This window comes from Cebidichthys violaceus, unplaced genomic scaffold, assembly GCF_023349555.1.
Source record: "Cebidichthys violaceus isolate CVI_PGR_0920_01 unplaced genomic scaffold, fCebVio1.0.p SCAF_22, whole genome shotgun sequence".
Classification (NCBI taxonomy): Eukaryota; Metazoa; Chordata; class Actinopteri; order Perciformes; family Stichaeidae; genus Cebidichthys; species Cebidichthys violaceus.
The window spans coordinates 10,544,665-10,570,974 of record NW_027176395.1 but is presented as its reverse complement, the minus strand read 5'-3'; the positions used below and the strand labels follow the sequence as shown (position 1 = coordinate 10,570,974).

General features: G+C 40.1%; 1 protein-coding gene across 2 annotated transcripts in view; it reads left to right on the top strand.

The window, feature by feature from the left end:
* The window catches only part of cdin1 (CDAN1 interacting nuclease 1), a 53,367-nt gene that overhangs the window by 5,897 nt on the left and 21,160 nt on the right, over window positions 1-26,310 (top strand). Inside the window, exons 3-11 of one of the 2 annotated variants that reach the window (XM_068718039.1) lie at window positions 4,246-4,291; window positions 5,294-5,358; window positions 6,170-6,230; window positions 9,219-9,291; window positions 16,740-16,819; window positions 17,189-17,238; window positions 18,710-18,777; window positions 20,277-20,342; window positions 20,591-20,696. In XM_068718039.1, the coding sequence (XP_068574140.1) occupies window positions 4,246-4,291; window positions 5,294-5,358; window positions 6,170-6,230; window positions 9,219-9,291; window positions 16,740-16,819; window positions 17,189-17,238; window positions 18,710-18,777; window positions 20,277-20,342; window positions 20,591-20,696 (615 nt within the window). The remainder of the gene's footprint in view (window positions 1-4,245; window positions 4,292-5,293; window positions 5,359-6,169; window positions 6,231-9,218; window positions 9,292-16,739; window positions 16,820-17,188; window positions 17,239-18,709; window positions 18,778-20,276; window positions 20,343-20,590; window positions 20,697-26,310) is intronic. The other variant, XM_068718040.1, reaches the window with a different exon arrangement.

The following is a 26,310-nucleotide window of genomic DNA, read 5'->3' as shown; positions in this document are numbered from 1 at the left end:
TTTCTGTCCACAGTCCCCCCCCAGGCTTGTAGGTCTGTGGGGGTGGGGGGCACTATTGGTAAATGTAGTGGAATTTACTCGAAGTCAGACTTTTGGTAAATCTTTCTTCACATTATGGTGAAATTAAAAATTTAGAAATATAGAGTATACTTTTCTCATCCTTTACATGCTAACTAACAAAACTATATATATATAAAAAAAAAAGAAAATTATAATTGCTGCAACTACAGTGAATGCCATACATGACTGTTGTTGCATTGACTGTAAGAGGAAGAAAGCTTTAATTTAAACTGTAAACACGTGTGCTCATTGTGCAAGTATTTGTATGAAGCTGCATGACACACTGAGATTTGTGTTTGTTTCTATCTCTTGTCACAATATATCACATTTATACATTAACGCATAAAGATTTTTTTTGGTACACATTTGTTTTGTTGCTGATGACGGTAGGCTTAGCTGAGAAACAGATGTTAGCATTTTGCCTATCAGCATGTGTAATTAGCAGCATTTGCATATCCAGAGTGTTTAACCCACATTCAGCTGTTTTTCACTTTATAAAATATTGATCCATAGGAAAGTAAATGCATAATATATTATTGTCAGTAACCTTGCTTTGAATGAAATTATGTATAAATCCCAAGTATGCTAGGGTAGCATTAGCTAATAATTCAAGTGATAAAGGTGTGGATAACAATAGATCCAGGTGTGAAAACTAAGCAATATTTCTATACACTTTGTAAGAGTGAATCATTTCATCCATGTCATTCCCTTTTTTTTTTTAAATAGCTTCTTTGCCATTAGTAGAAATATGTGCTACGCCTTAATTAGCCAGTTCCATGCCCTGAAGAGTCACACCATGCAACACTCTCTGCATGCAGATCCACCAAATGCTAAGTACTGTCGCAGCATATGATACCAATGCCATTAGCCAGGTGGCTTTCATTACCTAAATTACAGCTATTGTTTATGATTAATTATTTGTAAATAGGAAGATTTTGAATATAATTGATTGCTTGAATTTCCCCCATCTCCTATTAATTTAGTTGATGGGAATTTCTAGGCTTTTTGCTACTGCTTTCTCCTATATGCTTAAGACACTGATACACTGTGAATGCATGAGGAGATTCAAACATGAATTTGTCAGATTCATAACCAGTGGATAGCCTAACTTAATAGAGCCTAAAGCACTGACCAGACAGGCATACCAGCCCAGTGACAAAGTGAAAGTCCCTAATTGTTTTTAATTTAATCTGCTGCTTTACTATTTTGGGTGCCAGTGCATATTAATGCTCTGTCTTATGTTGTGAGGAAGGGTAATTAGGTTTAGAGTGAATGATTCCCTAACCACTCTTCTGTCTCCCAACCTTCTGTTTCCCCATGTTCTAAATTATATCCAAGAGGGGGAGATTTTCAGTTTTTTCTTACCACATAAAGGTCGATATAAAGATGTACTGCAGTGTCACAGACTCTCTGAAATGCTCATTGTTTGCGTTTATAAATTTCAACAATGTAACGCTAGTTTGAAACCAAACTGTCAAACGTCTTTCTAATTCACGATGCACAATAAAGCAGGCAACGTCATTAGGACAGAGATTGATGAACTCTGTTGTTTAGAGAGACATCTTACGCTGTCAAACTGGGATTTGTCCATCTATGTGCAGATACCGCTCAGAGTTCAGGTTCCCCCAGACTATCTCTGAGAAGAAAGTTGTCTGATCTAACAATTATTTTAAATAAATGACATTCATATAAAAGTCTTGTTACCTTGTTGTCTTTTTCTCTACTTTATTTCTATGTCATATCAAAACATTAAAAATGTTTCATACACAAACTAATCCTTCTCATAATGTGCACAAATCTGAATAAAATGCAGCTTTGTTTAAAGCCAAAAAAGGCAGAGAGAAATTAATCTGGTTTTGGAATAGTTATGGAATATTTTTTTTGTATCAGTTAATTTGTATTTATAGCCAGTGAAAGAGGGCCAAGTCCCTCTAATGCTGGTATTATGAGGCAAGGTGGTGGATGTGTTACAGCTACTGTGGAGCAGGCAGATCAGACCCCCATTGTAAGACTGCACATAACTCCATATTTTAGCATGAAGTGAGCAGACTGTGCCCAGGAGAGCACAGATTGGATATACATTAATGTAAAGTCTGCAATAACTTACTATTAATGTCTATTAAATGGAGTAAAGGCCATTATACAATATGAGTGCAGTGTAGAATTCGACAGACTATAAAACGCAGACAACTCTTGGTTTTGTTCCAGGTATCTGCCCTCATCTCTTTACATTGCTTCATACTTTTTTTTTACTTTTTCAAATCTTAATATTTGGTTTCGTTTCGGGACTTAAGTCATTTTCAGCGTTTATGATGTTTTTGTCCAGTTTTGATGTCAGCAAAAACAGATTGAGGTCAGGAAGAAAAACTAAACTCCCTAAAGTTTGTAGTGTTTTTGAAACCGATATGTTTTCCCAGATATTTAGAGCAGTTTATGTCCCTTTAAAGTTAACAGGGTATAGATTTAGCAATTAGGCAGTAATCATGCTTATTACAGAGAGTAATCCATTTAAAACCTAACAGATGTCTGTTCCTATAGGGGGATTGGCATGGTCCCATGCCAACAATAAGGCCTTAATGTTGTTGAAATGCTCAGGTGCAAGGTTGAAGTGTGGAAGAATTTTTTTTCCTCCTTTAAGTGTCCACATGTTGACAGTTGACCACTTAATGGCCCACTTAATTGCAGTGGCCCCTATGTCCCCAAGCATCATTGTAAATTAATGCTGAGGTAGCAGTGTTTTCTGAGAGTTCCCCCTCATCTCTTTTACTTCAAACATTTGTTCATTCACTCTTTGACAAGACCCAAGACAAGACTCATCTGTCTGATGGGTCGAACCCCAGAGAGTTCGCATAGTTGAGAATTAGCTGTTCTCCAGCCATAGTAGTAAAACTCTTTAAAAGTGGCATCTGGAGAACCCAATATGACGTCTTTGGTGGGGCAAGTCATTAAAACTTCTAAACTATTCCAGTGGTTAAAATGTTTTTATTAAGATATGGTCACAGACTGAGACTCCAGACAGAAATCAATGTTTGAGATTTCTTTGGCTTTGTTTACATGTCAAGTGGTTATTTCATGGTTTGTAGTGATTGATGTTGAAAGCCAATGTGGACTTAATATTTCAATGCAGATTGGAAGCTTCAGCTTCTCGTCAGTATTTTCATACCGTTCTCACATGACTTGTAACAAAAAGTCCATTACATTTAACAATCAAGTGTATTGAGAGCAGTATATGGAGACACAACACTACTGAAGACCATCACAGAGCAATATGCATGTGTTCACGCTTACTGTATTGGTGTATTTTTTTCAATGATATGCAGAGTAGAGGTATGTATTATCCAATTACAATAATATCTGTCACCGCTTTGAATATCTTCAACCCAAAGGATGCTGTGGGGGTTGGAGAAGGGTATCGGAGGGGCTGTGAGTCCTTGTTGGAGCGGCCTGTTTTCCAGGTTTGCCTCTCTGCCAGGTGTTTGACATTGACTAAAGCTGGTGATGAATGTAACTTATGGCAACCCATGGAATTGACCGACTCCTGGGAGTCCAAGCTTCCTGGAGTGAAAGTTTCCATTTTCAAAGCCCATCAGTTGCAGTGGGACTGCTTCAGAATGGTCCATATGCCAGCTCTGACAGTGAAGCTGCAAAACTTTCTTTCTTATCTGTGTATTGCCACACCACTCACACAAACAAATACACACTCTAAAAGTGGTCAACTGCATTGCAAAGAGACATCGACCAAACAAGGGAGTGTTATTGCCAGTGAATGCTGTCTTTCTCTCAGCAATTGGCCTTTAATCCATTTAATCGTTTGCATGAATGTCATAATTTCCCTCTAATTTTGCCATATTTGGTTTTGATGGAAGAAACTGCACTTTACTTAAGAACGATTTAGCTTTCAGCACTCTTACTGTAGAGATGGGGGAAGGAGGAAGATGGTATGTATAAATGATTGAAAGTAGATCTCTCATACAACACTCAACCTCCCCTTTTCTCCCACCCCCACGCCATCGTGGCAGAAATCCTTTGTCAGAGGTGTTCATCTGGAACAACTTTGCCACACTTGTTTTCATGTTCTTTTAGATTACAGGGCAGCTGGCCCCATCTTTGAAGCTCCCCCCTCTCCCTTTGTCTCTGTGCAATGCACTCTGGTAATTAACTTTGTCCTTCTTTTATTTGTTCCAGTCACTCGCAGTCCACTCTTCTGAGCATCTTCTCCCTGGAGTACCAGGTTAGAAGTTTTCTTCCTTTGTGAGCCCTGACAGGTGCCTAATTGAATGATGAATGTCCCTTTATTTCTTTGTAATTGAACTGCCAGCTCTCTGATTGGTTTGGAAGATGCCCCCCTACCATACCCCCGTTTATTCCAGCTCCACCCCCCCACCTCCACTCCCCCTTCTCCTCACGTTCACGTTGACGGCCCTTGCCTGCCTGAGCCTCAGTGGATGTCTGCCAAGCCTTCCCATCCATCTGTCTAATAACATCTAGCCCCTGCTTATTTGGTGGACCTGTAATAAATTATGCTAAACCATTATTATTCTGACAATAATAATTTCCCCGTGTAGTGCGGCTGCGTGTGCTAAATGTTTGCTGACTCGCACTGTCACTGCTGCTTTCCACGGCTGACAGCGGATGATGATAAATGGCCGCTGCCGCCAGTGGCAGAAGGCAGCACAGGCAGAAAATGGAGTCATTTATCATCCCCCTGACAGGTGTCAGTCACACTGCCTGTCTCTGTGGAATTACATTTTCTGTGTGTAGTAGTTTTTAAATAAGTTGTTTTTTAACCAATGCTCTTCCTCTTTTATCCCTTGTCCTCCTCCTTCTCGCGGGAGATGGCAATTGAATTGCATGGAAATGTCAGGGTTGCATGGAATGTGGAATAGGGTCATTGTTTGGTTGAAAAAGGGGAAATGAATACAAGGTTTGAGTGAGGGGGGTAGAAGGGGATGGGGGTTTGAACAAGGTTGTCTTGGCACACTTTGACCCCCAGCAAACTTATTGAAATTAAATAATTTCTGTATAATAATTGTGAACCCGAGATCTGTTGTGCTTATTCATATACAATAGAGCATGAAAGAGGAGTCAAAGCTGAACCAGTCTGCATTTTATTCAGATAAAGTGGAAAAATGTAGGCTGGAGTTTTAATGTAAATAATGGAATTGTATGGAAATAAACTTTATTATTATTATTATTATTATTATTACATTATTGTTACATTTCTTTTTGAAAGAAACGAACCAAAAGAACAATCTCAAGACACCATGCACCAGATGTTATTGAAAGCCACTACCAAAGGTACTGTATTACTTTGTATTGTATTATTTTAGCACTCTCTCTTTATCTTCCATTCATCACTATGTTTCTCTTTCACTTTTATTTTTCATCTGTCTCCCACTCTTGTGTGCTCTCTTTGTCTCACCCGTTCTGTGACTGTGGAAGGGACTGGCCAAAGTCATAGAGTAGGTGGGCCACCATGACAGATATAATCTCCCCCAAACAAATCACCACCCTCAGGATTCATTCCAGACCTCCACTTGCACCTGCTAAGCTAAAGCTCTGTTCTCCATGTCAAATTGAAAGCAGAAAAATAAATATATAACCAGCCGTTGGACATTTTCCTTACACAGGCTTATGATGGGATGATTATCTGTAATTCAATGAATGCGGATAAATTTAAAAAAGGAAAAACAGGCTGTAGGGGGGAAACCTCTTTGCATATTGCAATTAGCCTTTATCTAGCATATTAGGCCATTGTTCTGGGGAAAACAAGGCTGGATAATGCACTTCTAATCCACTTACAACAACAAACCTCAGAGACGATCTGGGTAAGATCAGAGGGAAGCTGCAGTTTTAGCTGGCGAGGGAAGAAAGGTTTTTTGGGCGGCAGGGGTTAACTAACTATCACTATCATCTGGCTTCAAGGAAATTTGAATCCCTTCAAGCAGTGCTGTTTTAACCGCACCGGGCCTGCCATATGCCACCTAGGGCAAAGTCATCAGGGACATTAGCATGTCTTGGCTAGCCTGGTCTTGTCCCCTCGACCCTTCTGTCTGCCTTTGTGGGCCATTTTTTTTCATTGCTGTTGTTGTTCTTTGTTATATTAAAGGTATCTGAGTGAAGCCAAAGCACATCCCGCTGCTCCCGTCCTGCTGGAATTGGCCAATGAGGTAATGGCATAACCTTTAGGTTTTTTTTTCTCTTTCTTTTCTTATTTTTAAAAAAAAAAAAATCTGAGCAATTGATGCCCACTTCTTTTCTATAAATAGATAGATAGAAATTGGCTGCAGTTTTGGATTTTCTCCCTTGTCTGTTAGTCATTATCAAAATTGGTAAATTGGTCTGCTCCATTATCAATTATTTAATGTAATTAGCCCTCAGCTATATTAAGCAGATGTTAAAATACTTTTTGTGTTTTATTATGTAATTTTCCAAATTGCACTTCAGACAGTTGTCCCAAACTGTGGACAGGTGAGAGCTGGTTCGTTGGTTAATTCTTCTCTTCAACACTTGTTTACCTTAGGAGGTCAGTGCAGGATTTGTACTCTGGTTGATGTTGTTGCAAATGATATTCACACATATATGTGAACTTAGTACAAAACTCAAAAAGAAGGTAGTGGGTGTTTCTAGTCTTGTCCACTTGTCCACTAGTGTCTTGTTACACTCTGTACCTAGTCAGTAAATTATCATTTCAGTTACAATTGCTACTCTCTATTTTTTTAAGCCAGTGATACTGAATTTTACACATTTATTTCTTTATTCAATTATTTACTTTAATTTATTTGTCATTTGATCACATTGTTAGTCTTTGTGTTTCCTCCTATTTTGGTTGTTAGAATATGCTGCGTAACATTTGTAGACATACGAATGCACATTTAAATGTGTATCGGTGCTTACACCAGGCAACGAGATTTGAGGGTTTCTTAATCTAAAATCACAGTAGTTCACATGCATTAGTGGCACCTCAAAGCTAACTGCCATTATTCATTCTCCATTTAATTGACACATGATTTTTTTTCTCCAAAGGATTAAATTCAGCTCAGAGATAACTGTCTATGAACCATTTAACTGTCATTTTAATATGCTACTTAACATTTAAACCAAGCACTCATGGTCTCCCAGACCGCTAATTGATGTAGTTTCATCCCTTTATGAGACAATATATCTCCAACAGAGGGAAATGATTAACAATGATGAAAACTATTCATGGATTTCTTTTTTTTTTTCCCAGAAGTCTCCTATGAATGAGGGTTTTAAACTCGACATTTGCTATTTTTTTTGCATGCTTTATACGAAGCTTTATGTAAAGGTTACCTAAACATACAGGTTTTATAACAGGTGCAGTTATCCTGTATGTACATGACACCCATTAGCTTTGGGGGCTAATAAAACAGTTTTACTGAACAATAAATTGTTTTCTGCAGGATTCAAGGTTCTGTGAATCTTAGTCACATGTCTCATGATGTGCCGCAGTCTGACTTAAGGATGTAGATGGACTCATGATTAATATGAAAATTAGGGAGATGCAGGTACCTGAACTAATCAGTTGGTCCTTATTCAGGCTGGGCCAGCATTCGTAATGTTGCCATTTTTCATGTGTCAGCTCTGGTGCAGGTTACCAGGAATCTGATGCTCTTCTCTCGTTATCCAAAGGTGTGAATGGAGAGCAGGCCAATAAGCACAAAGAGGAAAGGATTGAGAGGAGAGAAGAAAGAGAAAATAATAAGGGTTGGGGAGAGGAAAGGGAGCTGCTGTAGCTGCAAGCCACAAATGCTAAATTTAAAACGCTATCAGAGGTCTTAATGAAGATATAAACTCTGTGCTCACCCCTTAATTATTATAGACATGTTTGGCCTTTTTAGAAGCCGCTTTATTGCAATATTATGGTGTTGTTAACAAATACTACTGCGGGTAAAAAGACATTGTTTAGACAGAAGCCTCTCTGCTCCCAGCGTTACCAGGAAGCATCAGAGAAAAGATGAAACGCTCCATTCTCACTACAGGCTGAGGGCAAATTCACTTTTGGTCCCCAATTATGCTAAAAAGAGAAAAAAACGATCTTTAGCTGCAAGAACGTTTTGTTTCATAACGAGCCGGCTAGGAATTGCTTGTGTTCAAGCAATGTTTTAATTCCTTCCACACTGAAGAGGCTGTGAAATTTAGAAGTGAATGACTTTGTTTCTCATTATTTGCAGTCAAAATGCACTGCTTTTGAAAATAAATTTGCTCAATACGCTTGGTTTACCTTTTTAAAGAGTACTGCATAAACCACCTTGAACATTTTATGGATGATGCCTGTTAATTTTACTGAATAATAGAATAAATAATAGGTGTTGGTTTTTCATTACATACCATTCTTTTCACACTTTCATGGTAATGTAATTTATAACGTGTGGGAAGGCATTGTGCTTCTAAGAAGGTAGTCAGATGACACCTTCAGTATCAGTCATTAGTGCTCCCTTACCTGTCAGGGCATCTCCCTGCACTCAAAAAAAAACATTGCACACCTCGCAAGGTGTCTTTGTGTTCAAAGTGTGCTGCAGCCATAGGTTCTATCCTTCCTATTAAGGGCTGCATTCCCACAGTCCCTCCGGTGTGTCCTGTTGGTTCCTGAAGTTTTGCCTTGCTGATCATCCTATGATTAAAGCGCTCCATTGTCTTTTGCTCAGGCATAGTGTGTGCTGCTTTTTCATACAAGATGAGAGACTACGCTTGTCGGTTTGACAGAGGCGAAGGCAATTCAGCTGGGTAGCTTGGCTGTGTAATTGGCGAACTCTTGTTTCTGTGGGAAAGGTTATTGCAGAGCAACGCTTTCAATGACCAATTTTCACAGGGATTGTCGAAAGTTAGGTCAAGGTTTGTAAACGCAATAATATCATTTAGAGCCATTACAATCATTATTATCTATGTGACATCAGCCAAAGGTAGACTGGCCGTGTAATTTTGGTGCCGTAATTCCTAGGCTCTTTGAAATATGTTTGCACTTCCAACTAGATATGTGGGATTTAGTCTGAAGGTTTGTAAATGGAGTAATTCTCCAGAGAGGAATAACATTTCCATTATACTTATGTTTTGAAGTAGCATTAACTCCCCAGTGACGCCATAGCCTGTTTTTTTATTAAGGCAAATTCTCTCTTTTTTGTTCAATCTATGTAAAGGTGGATCTGTCTCCTGCACTGATGGCTCGTATCATCCTGGACAGATTCCTTCAGGGCCTGGAGGGTGGAATGCGTGAGTAACACTTTTCCATTTCCCACTCTGTCCTTTCTATCATTCCCCCCATCAGTCTTAATTGTAGCACTTTGTCTTTTGAATCTCTTTCTGTTTGAGTCCCAATTCCAGTTCTCGCTGCTGTATTTTCAGCCTGTCCAAGCCTAATGAGAGACAGACCACATTTAGTACTAGCTGCATCCCAGGGCACATGACTGGCAATTAAGCACTGGGAGGACCACCCACCTCTCAACTGCAGTGTGGATCAATTCTAGCTCACCTCATCAGTGTTATTTATAACACCACTGATTTCTTTCCTCACCCTCCTTCATCCCCCAATGCATCCATCTACCCCCTACCTTCTCTTCTTCCCTCATCCCCTTCTCCTTCTCCGTTCCTGCTCTGGCCTTCAAAAGAAACTGAGTTAAGAAAAAATGTGGCAGAAAAAGCAAACCATTTCTAGGTAGCGCTGATGGACATGCTGCGGGGAAAAAAACATATTTCCAGATTTTTGTTGAACATGTCAAAGAGAATGTCCAGATATTGTGTGAGTAAAAATAATCCATGTACATTCTGGTTAATATCTTTTTCTACTTTCCTCTCTAGTACTTTCTTACGTCATCTTCTGTAATAATTTTTGGCCCAAAAACTGCCATTTTCACCTTTTTACATGTGACATTTGTTCAGTCATACAAAAACACAGGAACTCCCAATATCAGATGCACATATGATTCCATAACATTTCAATAGGCCTATTCTAAGGTATGTGTCTGTGCAGTAGTCAGTGCTTTGAGAGTGAATCGCATGATGTCAAAAAGACGTGATTCCAATTTAATCAAGAAAGAGATTAAAGTGGATGTGTGTTATTTTCAACTTCGCCACAGCACAGCCATTCGTCAAAGTCAAAGATGTGATTGCTTTGGACCCACCGTTATCCACCACCTGTCAAAATACTAGTCTGAGCAGCTTGTAGAACAGGGCATTCATCCAGGAGAGGCACTCCGTCTCAGATAATAGCACACTGCATCCCTCCATCTCCATACAGTGAAAACATCCTATATTATTGCCCAGAATAGATTTGCAGCTGATGAAACTTCCTGGATGATCGTTGTTTAATTTCAAAAGAGTGTTGTAACCACGCAGTATCTCAGTGTTTGCAGGCTAGTGAGTAATGTCATGGTCGTAGGTTCTTCTTCTTGTGGAAAGTGATCCCACAAAAGCTAGATGACTTTTACAGGATAATCATAAATCCAAATCAGCCTAACTAAGCCTACACGCTGTGAAAAAACACAAGGATTTAGATCAATTAATCTCTACTGTTTTTAAGGTAATATAGTTTGACTCCTACCTACTATTTTCAAATGATGATGTCATTATGCCGTTCCTTCCCAATGTTGCCAGCTGTGAAGTCAGTTGCTTTGAGGGTGACTTTTGTTTGGACAGAGCTCCTCTGCAATCTCACCATGAATTACTTGGCCTTTGCAAATTAATTGCTGTCCACATGGACTGTGCGGTCAAATCGTCCAATCTCCCTGTGTGTATATTAGACTCCAGTAATGTGTTTCCATTATTAAACAATGCAAGGATAATTGTCTTTGCTGGCAATTAGCTAACAGGTTGGTTCAGTGCTATTGTCAGGTATATCCGTCATGCCCCCCTCCAGCCCCAGACTGCGCTCCAGTGTGCATGTATGTGTGTGTGTTTTTGTTGGACTCCAGAGGGAGGGTGGGCAGGCACATTGCAAAGATCAATAGACTTCTATATAAGGGACATTACCCCCAACTGGGTGAGTGGCTTGCCTTTGCCCAGCACCATCGTTTTTTTTATTCCCCTTCTCTGTCTCTTTGCATTTAAGAGACACAGGAATGGGGCCTTTGGGACTGTGGAATATATGTACAATCACTAGTGCTGGATCAATACAGAGTTTTAAATTGTTTTCTGTCCTTTCCTTGTTTTGTTTTGCTTGCTTGTTGTTGCACCCCCCCACCCCCCGCACACATACACCTCCACCCACACCCCTGCCCTCCCTTCACACTAGCTACACACCTTACCTCAACATGACAACACCACCAACAAGCTCCCTCCCCCTTATCCTTGGAGCAAAAGTATTGGAGAGAGCATCAGTCAAGCAGAATGAAAGACTATCTGGTGGCGCTTGTAAATAAATCAATACATTCAAAGCAGTTTTATCACGTATTGAATATGATATCAACATCCATAATGTTCCTTGTCTCATGAAACGGACTGGGCAGTAGGGGAGGAAAGGTCACGTGTGCACTTTTACACTGTTTATATCCACTATTTTCAGGTCACTGAAAGCTGCACTTGATATGATTTTTAGGAAAAAAATACTGCAATCTGAACAAGTTCAGAGAGCTTCAATGTTTGTGCTAGAATTCCTCTCGTGGTTTTTGGTTCTGGACTAATGTCCCAAATATTAGACATTAGGTGTCAATTATGTTTATGAGACACAAGTAAGGCACTGAATGAAAATACTGCAATTTTTTTTAAGCTTTCAGATTGATTCATTATACATTTTCGCTGTAATTTATTTTTTTATTTTTGTATACCACTGTCTTCTTTTTTCTAAAGTATATATCCATCCAACCATTATCTTTTAACCGTTTATCCTGTTCAGGGTCGCGGGGGACTGGAGCTGAGGCAGGGGACACCCTGGACAGGTTGCCAGACTATCGCAGTGCTAAAGTATATGTGATTATAATAATTGATTATAACTAAAATTAAATTGAACTGAACCAAACCAAAACTTAAGTGATTTGTTGAAAAATTATATTATATGAAAAAAAAACCTGATACTGATATCACTGGATTTCAAAAAAGTTGGTAACAGAAATAATGACATAACCAAAATGAATTGTAATGCAACAAAAATGATATTTAAAAAAATTTGAAAATGTTTACGTTGACAATAAAGATGTTCGACATGGACAGATATCATCAAGTGGATTTAAACCAAATCATGTGTGCACAATGTGTCTCAGCAGATAAATGCTTTAAATGATAGTTATATTGTGAACGGCCTTATTGTCATGTCTGTAGATACTACCTCGTATTGCCTCACATTGGGGGAGCTCCTGCTCTTTCTTTCCCCCTCCTGCCATCTCTTCATCTTTCTCTCTATTCCTCCTTTGACAGGAGTTGATGTGCCTCTAGATTTAGACATACTTTTTTTGAGGAGGCAATTTTGCTAGCTATTTGACCTTTTCCATTTTCCCAAGGCCCAGCTCCAGATTAGATTGCTGCTCCATGTTTTGTAACTATGTGATTCGACTGCCTTCAAGATTTATTGTCACATTCCTTTACAGAAGCCTTGTGCGCAAGGTTATAAATGTCCTGTGTTTGATGTTAACACTGTGAGAATGTTAGTGTCTACTATGATCCTTTGGTTCCTTGACAGAATTCATAATAGCTTCAGTGTTTTGCAGATCAGACGTGTTGATAACTGAATATTGTATTATGTTCTATGCAGTAAAATCTCAACTTTCGTATCCACTATAGTTGTAATGGTTCCTCCTCTCTTGTCTTCAAGTGCTCCTCTCTTCTCTCTCTCACCTCTCCGCTATGGTGGAGCTGGTGTGTATATGCAGCTCTTTTTTTTTTTTTTTTTCTTCTTTTTTTTTCTTTTTTTTTTTTCAAATAAGGAGCGCAAGGGGCACTTCATTAGCAAGAAGGGAGGGAGTAAGGAGGCAAAGGCAGGATGAGTGTTTCTGTGCGTGTGTGTGTATGCATGCAAGGGGTGGGTGCAAGAGAGGTAAGCAGCAGCGTGGCACTTCACTTGACAAGTATACTAATTACTCCTTTTCAGCAGAGAAGCTCCAGTCAGCCTCTGCCACAGTCGAATGGCCTGACCTAGGAAGCCTCTCTCCATAGCAGAGCCTCCCCAGATCTACTATTACTACTGCTATACACACACACACACACACACACACACACACACACACACACACACACACCGAAATGTCTCATCTCACCGCTATCAGGGAGAATCAGGTGGAAGCAGATCAGTTCTGCCCCAGTAACCTCTTCAGGGACTGAGCTCCTCCTGCACAGGAGATACCACCTCATATCATCAACTAGCACCTACACACTACCACAGATATTTAAAAAAAAAAAAAAAAAATACAGACACACATTTTTTTCCTCTTCTTCTCATCTCCCACTCACTCTCTCTCTCTCTCTCTCTCTCTTTCTCATCTTCTGTTTTTTTTTTCAATACGGGAGGATAAATTTAAAAGGAGTAAATTGGAAAATCAAATGAGGGCTTTAGGCAGCCGAAGAGATTTGCAGAGCTGTCCGCCAGCGTCGCAGAGCCTCATCCATCATGTCCCACAAGTAGTCAATTCCTCTAGTATCTGTAAATGTTTTCAGATATTAGCCAATTTATATGCTCCGAGATTCATCATGGAAAATCAGCTTTAGCGGTGCACATTATCAGGACCTGTCTCCCCCTTGCTCCATGAAGTTTGATGAACGAGTGCCCCTCCACAGCTCAATGGCTTGTGCATGGGGAGTGTTGGGGGGGGTATAGAGGAAATGGATAAGCCCCCCCCCCCCCGCCCCCTTACCCGTGGAAAAAAAAAGTGGGGTTTTTAATTAATAAACAAACTTGCTCATCAGTGTCAGGGGCAATAACAATCGTCATCCGTTATTGTTTATTACGGTCCTCCCTCAACAAATGTTGCTATCTAATGAGGTTCCTCAACATTTTTTTGTGTTTGAGATAATGACTTTTACACCCTCGTGGAGAAAGGAAGAGTAGTTACAATGACACAAGTATGCAATAAGAAATAAAGTCAAGGTTATGTTGCCGTTACCTTGCTTCATATAGTTTATCTTGTTTTGGAGTTGCATATGAAAACAGGCTTGTGATTTGTTTACACTGGTTGTTTTCTTTAGCAAATCCCAATGGAGGCGTAGTGTTTCACATCTATTATTCTCCTTTTCTCTGTTCTTCTCTGTTCAGATGTTGACGGTGTGATATAGTGCCTTAGTCAGAATTTATACCAACATGGGACAATTACAGTAAATTTGGCGAATGTTTACAAGGTGCAGAGTCGTGCTGCAGGGCTTTGTTCTCTGTCTGGTGTTCTTCAGATTATGCTTTTTATTTTCCTGCACATGTTTTATGTGTGCGTCTGTGTGTGCCTTGAGTCTGTGTATTTAAAGAGTGTGTGTGTGTGTGTGTGTGTGTGTGTGTGTGTGTGTGTGTGTGTGTGTGTGTGTGTGGCAGAGAGGAGCTCAGGGTGTCATAGAGGAGAGCTGCCGTGCAAGGCGGGGGCGTCTTTAATAAATGTATGCTGATGTTGGAGGCTGCAGCGATGCGAGGGATGCAAGAGCACTGTTGTTATTTACTGCTGTGTTTGTGCACAGCAGCGAATCCTGGGCCTGCAAATGGCATTACAGCCCGTGATGAATGAGCATTAGGGTAAACTCATTTTAAAAGCATCCTGATTTATTAGCGGCCTGGCCTTCCATTTTCATCAGGTCAATGCTTGGCTGAAATTCCACAATGTCAGCGCCAAGGTCACCTCTTTATGGCTATTTTTAACCCCATCGCTCAAAAAGAGCAGGAGGAAGGGATCCTATCACTTATTATGGCCATCCACCAAAAATGTCAAAGTGCTAGGGAGAGAGAGAGAGAGAGAGAGAGAGAGAGAGAGAGAGAGAGAGAGAGAGAGAGAGAGAGAGAGAGAGAGAGAGAGAGAGAGAGAGAGAGAGAGAGAGAGAGAGAGAGAGAGAGAGAGAGAGAGAGAGAGACCTGGTCCTGGAAGCGTTTGTTTGTGTGTGTTATGTGAGAGACCAAAATGTGGTGGTGGTCAACCCCCAATTATGAGCGCTAGTAAGACAAGAGCTTTAATGGCTGCCGTTTGCCTTCGGGGAGGTTTATTACACACTACTGTTTTGCAGAAGCAGCGTCAAATCTATAAAAGGACCATTAGGAAGAGGGAAAAAATCAATCAAAATGCCATTAAAGTGGAATAAGTTGCCAATATTGCTGATGTGGTTGCGGGTCCTTTGATTTTCCTTCAGATTATTAGGCACAGTCGAGTAGTGACTTTGTTAAGGGAAACCAGTGTTGTTGGGGAGTAATATGTCTCCTGGCTTCATAAAGTTTGCTGCCTCATATTTCCCGCTTTATTGATTATCCATTATCATTTGTCATGAGGTGTCCTAACTCAAGGGGAAAATATAACCCTCTTTCTTCTCCGCTGCCTGCACTGCACAGGAGCCTGGTATGGATCTGCGTGTGAAGGTACCAATCTCTGAGAAAAATGAGCAAAGAAATAAAGCACAGCGCTGTACCTTGCAGCTCTAAGAGGGAGTGTGAGGTTATGGGGTGGGCTGGGGGAGTACCGTGGCTGGGAGAGACTGGAACAGAAAAAAAGGAGAGGTGGCAGAGAAAGATGGAGACAAAGAAAAAGAAACAGAAAGAGAGTAGGGAGCACTGAATGCGCTTTGTTCTTCTTCAACACACCTCCCTCTTTATTTCATCATTTAAGGTAGATGAGGGATCACAGCACTGTTCGTCCACTCTGTGATGGTTTTCTCAGGGAGTGATGTCTATGAGAGAAATGCAAAGGGAAAGACGACTGAGAAGAAAGGTCTTAAGGGTTTCCAAATGCATTTATATTAATGAAATTAATTGAAGAAACACTCAATGATCCAATCAGTGTTTGTAAGTGTACACCCAAGTCTTTTCCAATTAATCCTTTTTCAATTAGGGTTTTTCAATCTCCGTTTTTTATCTATTTTCTATAAATCTTCACATAAGCTGACTTGTTTTTAACGGTTATATACTGTGCACAGTTTATTAGATGAGCTTGGAGATCTCTGTGCAGTGTTGGTACAGGCACCATTCATGCCTGAAATGTGAATAGAAACATTCCTTGTATTGTCTGCAATGCTGCAAGTCTGTCAGGACCATGTATCACTAAAATGGCGTGCCTCAACCATTTCGTCACACAATGATACAATCCATTTAATCCAAATCTTTTTAAGAAATGATTTAAGGAATTTTTTGCTGTTGCACTACCAGCGAATCAATCCAACAGGCTTTCCTCTCTGATTTATAATGTTAGTAGAGCAAGAATGAGGATGAGAGATGCAGAATAGTCAGCGTTCATAGCATAGATAAACTACATGGGGCTCCTGTGCTCTGGACTGAAACATTTATCTATAGGAAATCTGTATAGACACCAAGCAGCCATCTAATGGACTAGTGTGGAAATACTGCACTAACAGTGGTGTGGTGAATTACAGTGTGTCAAGCCTGCCTTTTCTCTGTATATTATCACTGTTTGCTCTCAATTCAGTGCAGCAATTACAATATAATTTTTTTTTACATTTATTTGTTACACAAGCTACAATGTTTTACGCGATTTGCGTATAAATGTTAATATGTTTTTGTAATTGTTTCTCTCCTTGTCTTGCCTTTGTGTTGGTCTCAGCCTCTAAAACCGTCCTCAACAGCATGCTTAAGGAGCCAACGTTAATTCCAGACCAAATCTTGGCCAAAAACATCTACCAGGTAAGTGTTTAAACTGAAATATTACAAGAAATCATTTAAATTGTTTTGTGTCATGGAGTGATTTTGAATTACTTCAAATCAATTTTATAATATTTTATTAAGTTTGCTGCCCTTTTCCATGTAACTAATCCCCCGCTTAGGTACAGTGAGTTTTTAGGTGTTATTGAACCACCTGGCTGACAGACGGCATCAGCCGCTCATGTTTGCTGATGAGGTCACGTGAGAGCCGGCGGTCATGCCTGCCAATCTGCCAGCATCTCCTGTGTTTTCTCCTTTCCCTGCAATGTATGGACTTCCTTCCTTCACCTCCCTTCCACCCACCCACCCACTCTTTTCGCACGCCATAATATTTCTTCCCCCTCTTTTCAGTGCACAATAAATGACTGCTGTTATGGACCGCTGGTAGACTGCATCAAACAGTATCCTATCCCATAAAATTTTAAGCCTGAAATTGACGAGGAGCTATTGAAGGGGATGAGATGTGTCTGGCTTCACCTGACATAAAAGTTGTGCTTCACAGAGGAAGTGTTTCATCCTGCCCACAATCACCGGTACAGCGGCTGGAAGGCAATGGAGAGAAGAGGAGGAGGAGATGATTGGCTGATCTAAATGCATCTCCATGTGCACACAGTGGATCAGAACCAATGTTCTATGTTACAAGAACAAAAAAAAGATCATTCATAAGCCTTAATGTGTTCTTTTATTTGGTATTTTAGTTAACCCAGGTGATTTGTTATTTTACTTTAATTTAAAAAAAGTAACGTGCTGATTTTTTAAATCCTTTTTAATTTAGTTGTATTTAGTCCTGATCATTCATATGCCGTTCAACACCATGGAGAGTTCTGGGCACACAGTCCAATTTGAACTATTAATTTTGAGTTTCATTTTATTTTGATGTAATTCAGTTGCACTCCATATATTTTTTTCTTCCCTTTCTTTGCCCAACTATAAATACCCCTCCTTATCTAACAGGGGCTTGGCCTTGACTATAGGGGCAGAATTGGAGTCCAAGCTATTTAGGGGCAAGCAGCTGGGTAGCAAACCAACTGCTTCCTGGGGGAGGAGACTTATTTGAATGAGTGTACATGGGTACGTCTGTATGTTATTGTGTCTGTCCAAGCTTTCTTGTGTGTGGTGGGGCTGGGTTGTTCTGTTAATAGCCAGTCAACCCTGTCCCGCCCAGCCCTCCTTCCACCCCCCCACCACCCCCCCCCCACCACCCCCTTTTTTTTACCTTTCTTTGGCTGTCCTCTCGTCAGTGTCAACTTAGAGTCACTTACTCTGCCACAGAGCGTTCATTATAAACACCCTATTATGTGGTTTGAAAGAGCTCCATCCTCACATGAGAGGGATGCAGTTGAGTCAATCATGATACGTATGTATTAATTAAATCCATTCTGCGGGATTGGTGTTGAGGGCAGCATAGTGGCCTAAGAGCTTTTCTCTCTCTCTCTTGGAAAAAGCCAGTTTTGAGATACGGCCTTGGTAAATGCAGAATACCTTTCTGTGGTGTCAAGCAGCATGTTTTCTGATGCAAAATGGCACTTATTCTAAAAGCATGCAGGCGCTCTATGTATTTTGCCAAATTGGCATTTGTTTCTTTCTCATTAAGGTAATGCACTTTGGAGATTTTTTTGTGAAAGCAGATTAAGGTTGAACTAAAAACTTTGATTGGGCTCTCTGTACATCAGCAAAAAGAGTATTGGCTTTCACGTTGCATAGGAAGCCAATAGTGGAGAAAAAACTGATTCTTAACTTCAAACGTCAAACATACGCATGCACAGTTGGGCTCACATCGCCTCTGCACTGATCCTGTTACCACTGCAAACTACATTGTACATAAAGTACTGCTACTGCTACATGTTGGAATCCTTGACTCTCTTTTCTCAGCGCTATTGGCCAAGAGCATGAGGTGCTGCTTTGTGACAAACTGAAGGAGAGGAACCTTTCCTTCCTAGGTAAGGTGTCTCCGTCTCATTATATTTCTAAAGTCAATCTGGTGTGTGGACTTTTTATAAGTTTAGTAAAGGACGGCCTGGACACGACTGATGCAGTGGATGTTATCTCTTATTGATTTGCTAACAACCAGAAGCTGTTATCAAATATCCTTGGATGCTGATGCACCGGCATACAATGAATATTTATAGAATAAAAGCTTCAAAGGTAGGCTTTAATGTTTTGTCCTGTCAGGTTGCTGTTCAGTTTTTCAGAGTTAGGAGCCCTTTTTTTCTAAATGGATTTTAAAAGGTTTCTTTCTCCATATTATTGTGGTACCATTAAGACGATCTTGAAATTTTGTTCCAATAAGTTGTTCTGGGGGATTTAATGTTTAGGAGATGTTTTTGGTTGTAGTTTCTAATATTTTAACCAAATTATACTTTTGTTGTCTTAATATCTTCTACTTTGCTAATTATCTTGTTCCAACAATATTAAATCAAGGTAGAGTGTCCAGGTGTGAAATTGTGAAACAGAATTTTTAACCCTGACCCATCCCCCTCCCTTAGGTCAGATGAGTGATGAAGGACAAAAGTCATTCCCACTGTCATTAAGACCATATCATATATTTGAACCTGGACTGCTGACCTTTCTTCCGAGCTGTACAAAGGACTGTTCTAAAACTGTCAGAGTTCGGGTAGCACAAGGGCCACTCAGGCGGCTTCACCCCATCTGATAAATGGATTGGAAATAAGCTACCCAACAGCAGGGATGGCCCATTAATTTTAATCAAAGGTGATGTAAAAAGGCGATCAGAGCCACCTGACAATGTCAACAGCCCAGTAGGTATGAATAGAGGCTCCCATCCCACCACATACACATTAACACCCACATTACCACGCCCTGGATGCCCCTCTGTACCACAGGCCTCTGGCAGCCTCTCTGACCTCACTCAGGTCTCTTTCTCCCCCCTTGGCTGACGCTACCTCCTCACCACCACTGACACCGCCACCCTCCATCTCTCCTCAATTCCCTTCCATGCCCCATTAGTTGAGCTTGGCTGGAGACAAAGAGGCAGGCCCTTGGAACTGAATGACCTGGTCAGCCTGAGATTTAATGGAGAAATCAGGTGTTGTGGGGATAATGGCCGAAGCGCACCAGAAGTCAAGGACAATGGCTGCGGCCTGTGAAGGCAGGGGTCAGACTTACAGAGGCTATAATGCCAACCTTGTCCCCACGCTGTATATTTTACAAAGCTCTGCCAAACTGGAAAGCAGCTCTGTAACTGGGCTTTACAGGTTTTTGTGCATCAACAGCGAATACGTGGCAGATGTAGTTAATGGTTTTACTGTGCTTGCTTTGCTAACACGTACGTTTTTTTGGTTTTTCTTTTACCATCACCTTGGTGAAGGTTGTTAGGTTACCTGCCTGTGATTGATGCAACAGAACTTGTTTAATGAAGAGTACAACATATTGCAAAGTAAGAGTTAGATGTTACATTTCTGCACTTTATCTCCTGTAGATGAAAACCAACTGAGAGTCATGGGCTACGACAAAACACCTGATATCATCCTGGAGGTTCCCATTGGTTAGTATTTGTATAATATAATAATATTTTATCTGAAATAACTGCTTGTTTACCTTGGCTACCTTGTTTCAAGACAAATTATGCAGTTGTCAAAACATTGTCATGTTAATGCCAGATTTTCTTTGATTTTGGTGAATACCTGGGAAAAAAATCAAAGGAAATGTCACATGTCCCCTCTGGATTTTGCTTGTGTGGCTTTCTTTTTACTGCTTTTCTGAGGGTTGCTCTGTGTTTCTGTTTCTGAGAAGCCGTGGAGGGACACATCGTACACTGGATTGAGAGCAAGGCCTCATTCGGAGATGACCACAGTCATCGCACCTATCTCAATGAACAGTTCTGGAGCTACTGGAACAGGTGAGTCTTCTCTTCCTATTCTCACCACTTTATATTCTGTTTTCATATGCTTATCTAAATTAACCATATTTTACTATTTTCCCCACTTGGCGTATTGTTTATAACTTCTCCTTTTTGACCATAAACCACAATCAGCTTTTCTCAGTGATACAAAGGCAGCTCATATCTCTGACAAACAATGTTAACCACTTTCTCCCTGGCACAGACCACACTAACCTCTCTCTTGAACTTCCACATGCTACATCTGCACATTACACTACTTCCACATCCACTCCTGTCATTGGAGTTTTTGTACTGTCTGAAGGGTCTGCCAGTGAGCTTGATTGTTTTCCAGAGTACACACATTGTTTTGGAAGGGAAGCTGGTAAATGGGTGATTAATCTGTTGCATCTGTTGTCATGAGAAACTTCGGACAGGAATGGACCCTTGTGGTCGGACCCTCCATGGGGGAACGGAGGTGTGTGAATGTGTCCGTCTCAGTCAGGGCTGTGTATTGGCAAGAATCTGGTGATACAATGCATATCATGATACAGGGTTACGATTCAATATATTGTGTTGTATTGCAATTCTGTGAGCAAGGCGACATATTGCAATTTTTTAAACCTAACTTTAGTAAAACGATCATAGTATAAAGAGCACATATGCATAAAATCTGAGTAAAAAAAAGTTTGAGAGGGTGCATATCTTTGCAAATTAAAGTATTAATTAAAAATCAAGTGTTTTTGATAATCCATAAGGTGTCAAAAAACATTATTTTGCTATACTCGATATGTTCAATATTTTCTTCCACTGCTAGTTTCAATGCTAGAAATTAATTTTATTTAATTTTCTATTGAGAGAACATAATTTGGATCTATATAATCTTTTCACAGTCTACCCACAGAGAACAGCAACTTTAATTATATTTCTTTCTCATCACTGTAAAACACAAGACTAAGAAGCTGGTTGAAAGGTTATGCCTCTTTTTATTTAGTCATTCGTGTGCTAGTTTCAAGGCTGAACATGTCCAATAGTGTCCATTGAATGAATTAACTGTTTCTCTATTAAATGCCAGCAAAAACATGGCTATGAGTAGGCACACACAGAAGGAAGATTAGGGGTCATTCACACATGGTCTTACCTCCCTGCCTCCCGTGGTGCTGGGTTCCAGTCACCAAGTTGAAAAGTCGCTCACACTGCCGCCACTCGCCTCACTGCGGCCCTGGCCCCCCTCAGCCGTGACAGCCAGTTGACATGTTGTGACATGGTGCTGGAGTGCCAGGAGGTTCCAGACCGCAGGCACAGCCAGACTTTCTCTGTCTCTCTTTTTTTGTTGTATTGGTGTGCATGTGCAGTACCAGCTTAGGATATCTCCCAGATTTCTCCAATATATCCTACAAATAATTTTAAATGAATCTGTATTTTGAGCAATAACTAACAGTTTGTAGACTGAAAAGTAAATGAAAGGGAAATAATGGGTCCACATTCAGAAAATGTTACGCCCACCTACGTATATGGCTGCTCAACTGATTTCACTCAGAAGCTGCCAGCAGAGCAATCATTTGATTTTAAGGGAAGATGACTCATCCAATAGCATTGAGCAGTTAAAATGCAGGAGATGAGGTCAAGGTCAAAATCAATGGTGTGTTTTATTTTTTTTATTTTGGAAATGGCCTGCTTCCAGGCTTTTTTTTTTTTTTTCTTTTTTTTTACTATTGTTGACGTCAGGAACTAAAAGCCACTGAGGTGTGAATTTAAAAAGGACCAATCTAGATTGTTGATGGTTACTATCTTTGTTAGGCCTCATTAAATATCACTAAGAAAGTTGGTAACAAGACAAAGCATTCCCAGACAATGTTTAATGAGAAAGTACTAAATGATGTCTCAGTCAGTGAAACTTAAAGTAATGCAATAAATAAGGAGGGCTCATTCGATTAGCGTGACAATAAGATCATACATATTTTACTGTGTAAGTCAATGTTCTTTCTTTGTTTGGATTGAAGAAAGTAGCATTAATCTGTCTTTGGTCTTCCTCCCTTGGTACTTGTGGAATTACATTACAGTAGATCAAAATATCAGAATACTAACAGGCTGATTGGATGGCTAGCGTTAGTCTGAGCCTTACATATTTGCCTACGGGTGTCTTGCATTGATATTCACTGGGGCGGCCTTGTCCGAGTGTATTAAGGAACTGACAAAGTAGATCCCATCATGTCAGCCAGCAGCCCGGTCAGATAAACATTGTTGTGTCAAAAAAGAAAAAATGTCAGTCCCTTCAGACCCTACCTTTTCCAGCACCCTTGTAATTTTTAATTGACATTTACTGCTGACATTTGAAAATGTGCCTCATCTTTCTCTTATTGTTAGACCTTACGGATTATCGTCTGAGGTACATGTGTGTGTGCACATGTGCATGTTTGTGTGTGTTAGCAGTGAATTTGGGGTCAGCTCTTTGTAGTCGCAAAAAATAAACCAATAGAGAAATAGAGTACAAGAGAGTGATGGGGTGACATCATCCTCCTTTCACTTCTCATTAGTTGCTTTTAGTTTATGAGACGGGCCCTGACGGGCTGATGTTTAGGGTGTTTGTCCATTCCTCAAACTCATATTTCAGCATTTGACTCTAAACCTTTCGGTTTTCTTTTTGACTGCCCTTGGAATCACACAGCAGTGTTTGTAATGACTTCATTGCTCCTGATTGACATTTCCAGTGATTTGCTTATTTTTCATGAATTCCCTCTTTGCTTTAACTGAGCCGCTTCACTCATTGCTTGTGTTAATTGTTCTCGGTTTGCCCTCCGGCATTGTGGAGTGAGCTATGGGGACATGTTTTTGTAGACGAAAAGAAAAAAAACATAACTAATTTTTTCTCTAAAGCCCTCACCAACTGCATTTATCATCCAAACAATAGTCTTGCCAACACACTAACCCCATAATGAACCCCTCTTCAGTGGAGTGAGGGGTAATGACGCTTCACCTACAATGCTCCCAAGAAAAAAAGATAAAAAAAAAAGAAAAAGAGAAAAACGGTCTTCTTGCAGAATCAAACGGCGTGTTCAGGCCCAGTGCCTGGATGAGATGGCGTAGCAGCAGCTATTGGTGTCTTCAAGCCATCAATCTTAGCTGGTGGCGTTCCAGAACCAGCGAGCCCTCTGCTCTGACGGATGTTCACATAATTGAGTTATCCATCTCGCCCAACTATCAGAGTTGCATAAAAATTATTCACCTGCTGGTGAATATTAAACACATAATGAGCCTCTTGTGTGTTTTAGGAGAAGTGGGTAAGGTTAAACACAGCATGTAATGAAATATGGACCCTTCTGTGGTGCCACCTTAACTGTCCCTCCTTGATTATGGTGTACTTAAATCAATTATGGTTGGCAAAGTTCCTACAATGACTCTCTGAGCAGCAACTGAAGTTCTGCCATTGTATTTGTCTGATTAGTTTAGCTCATCAAATACTTAATGCCAAATACATTTAGATAATGGCAATTATTTACTGATTTCCTGCACTTGTTTGATTTTTACTTTTGTCTTTTATTTTTATTTTGACCGTGTTACTGTGGTCCCTATGAGGTTTAGTTACTTAATATGTAGTTGTCAGACTCTAGTCCTTTGTAAAAAGGTGTGTATCTGGAATAGAGGACAAAAGACACCAGAGAAGTTTTGATGCTTGATGGATGGATAAATAGATGGATATATAGATCAATGTTTGGTCCTCGTTGTCAGGAGAGCATGTATCACGGCTACTAAAAGAAAATATCAGTCAAAACATTAACACTACAGCCTTCCACATCAAAGCGCAGTCACAAAGCAAACATCTGACAAAAATGGCTACAAGGGTTTCTCTTAAATTGATATAATACTTGTTGTTTATATGTTATTTGTTTAGTCTTTGCTTGTTTCATTGTCTCACAGCAGCTCTTCTCTGAGTCCACTCATTAGTCATTTTTCAGATTATGAGGGATCTTTGTGGCCCTTAATTGCCCTCCATGCCGCAGTTGTGAACCATTAAAGAATCAATAGAGTAAATCAGAATTACCTCAAAATAGCTTTTCAGCAACAACACTTCTTTGCGGTGGAGTATAGCAGATTAAAAGGGTAAATGTAGAGTTAAATAAATAGATTCAGAGCCCTTTTACTATTTTCCCTCCCCCATTCCACCTACGCCAACACAATGGACAGCCTGTGTGGAAATGAGCATGGACGCGAGCGTGCCCCCCTCCCAAAGTAAATCAGCTGTGAGATTCGTAAACTGCAAATGTGTCAGAGTTGAAAATGTTAGCACTCTTAATGGAGGCTTGAAAAGGTTAGATCTGATAAAAAGCTGTCAGCCGTCCACAAAAAATGATTTATAGCAATATAATGGGACAGTATGCCTCATTTCTCCCTCATATGAAATGGGGGTTAAGACTTTTGGGTGTGCCATTATACATCATCTGGCTTGACCACTTGAAAATTTGTTGAGACTTGAATGCAGCCACATGCATTATGTTCCATCTGGCTCTTTTGTTTTAGTCACTCTGAAAGTCATTCCGTGTTGTAATGTAGATAATTTATGTCCTCCCGTAATTACAAGCAGAAAATTCTCATGCTCCAAAAGTGCATATCGATCTCCATTCAAATGTGTTTTGCGCAAATGAGATTCGTGCCTGTCCTTTGTTGCAACACTTTTTTTTATGGACGTAATGGAAGCAAAACTACAATTAATGGGGAAGTCATCATTCTGAAGACTCTCACCAGACTGTTCCTACAACATCACTAATCTGCTTGCTGACACATTGGCTAATGAATAGACAAGAATCTGATTTATGTGAGGTTTTATATTATTTGACACAGCTGCAATTAGACATCTTGAGTTCTTTATGAACTTTTTCCAATTATATCTGGAACTGTATGCTGTAGATTTTACATCCGAAATGTCATGGTACTTCTGTTATATTCCAAGAACCGTCAATCCATTTGAGACATCAAATTAATTTTTTGATTCAAGATATTGTACACTGCCGTCTTTTTTTAATGGACATGTCCATCAATTTTTGTTGAACTTTCCAAAGCAGTAACGACAGGAATGCTTAATTAATGGTTTAGTGTGTTGCAGAAAACCCATATTGAATTCAGCTGATTTTTCCTTTATGTTGAAAAAAGATTTTACTGTGCTAGATCCTTAGATGTGCAGATAGTCTGCTTTTACATGTATGACTTGTTAAATATGAATAAAGACATTTTCTCATATTTAGAAATGCTCGCATGTGCATATAATGCAATAATAGTGGCATAATAAAAGCAGCAGCAGCAGCAGCAGGGCCATCATAGGGCCAGAGCAGATAGGGGATGTCACCTGAGAGAGGGCGCCCACAGGCTGTGGCTGCTGCTGATCCAATGAGGCTGGACATTACAGGGCCATCCCCGAGGACAGGTACTGGCGCTTCTGGGGTGACAATGTGACACCTCCAAGACCTGTACCCTGCCATACTATACTTCCCCTTCCTGTCTGAGATGTGCACAACAAAGAAAGGAGAACATTTAAATAATAATTGCAATAAGTAATATTCACTTAAATCACATTGACCTAATATGTGAATAGCTGCATTACTGCACCTACCAGCAATGTGTTTAGTAAATAACATTTTCT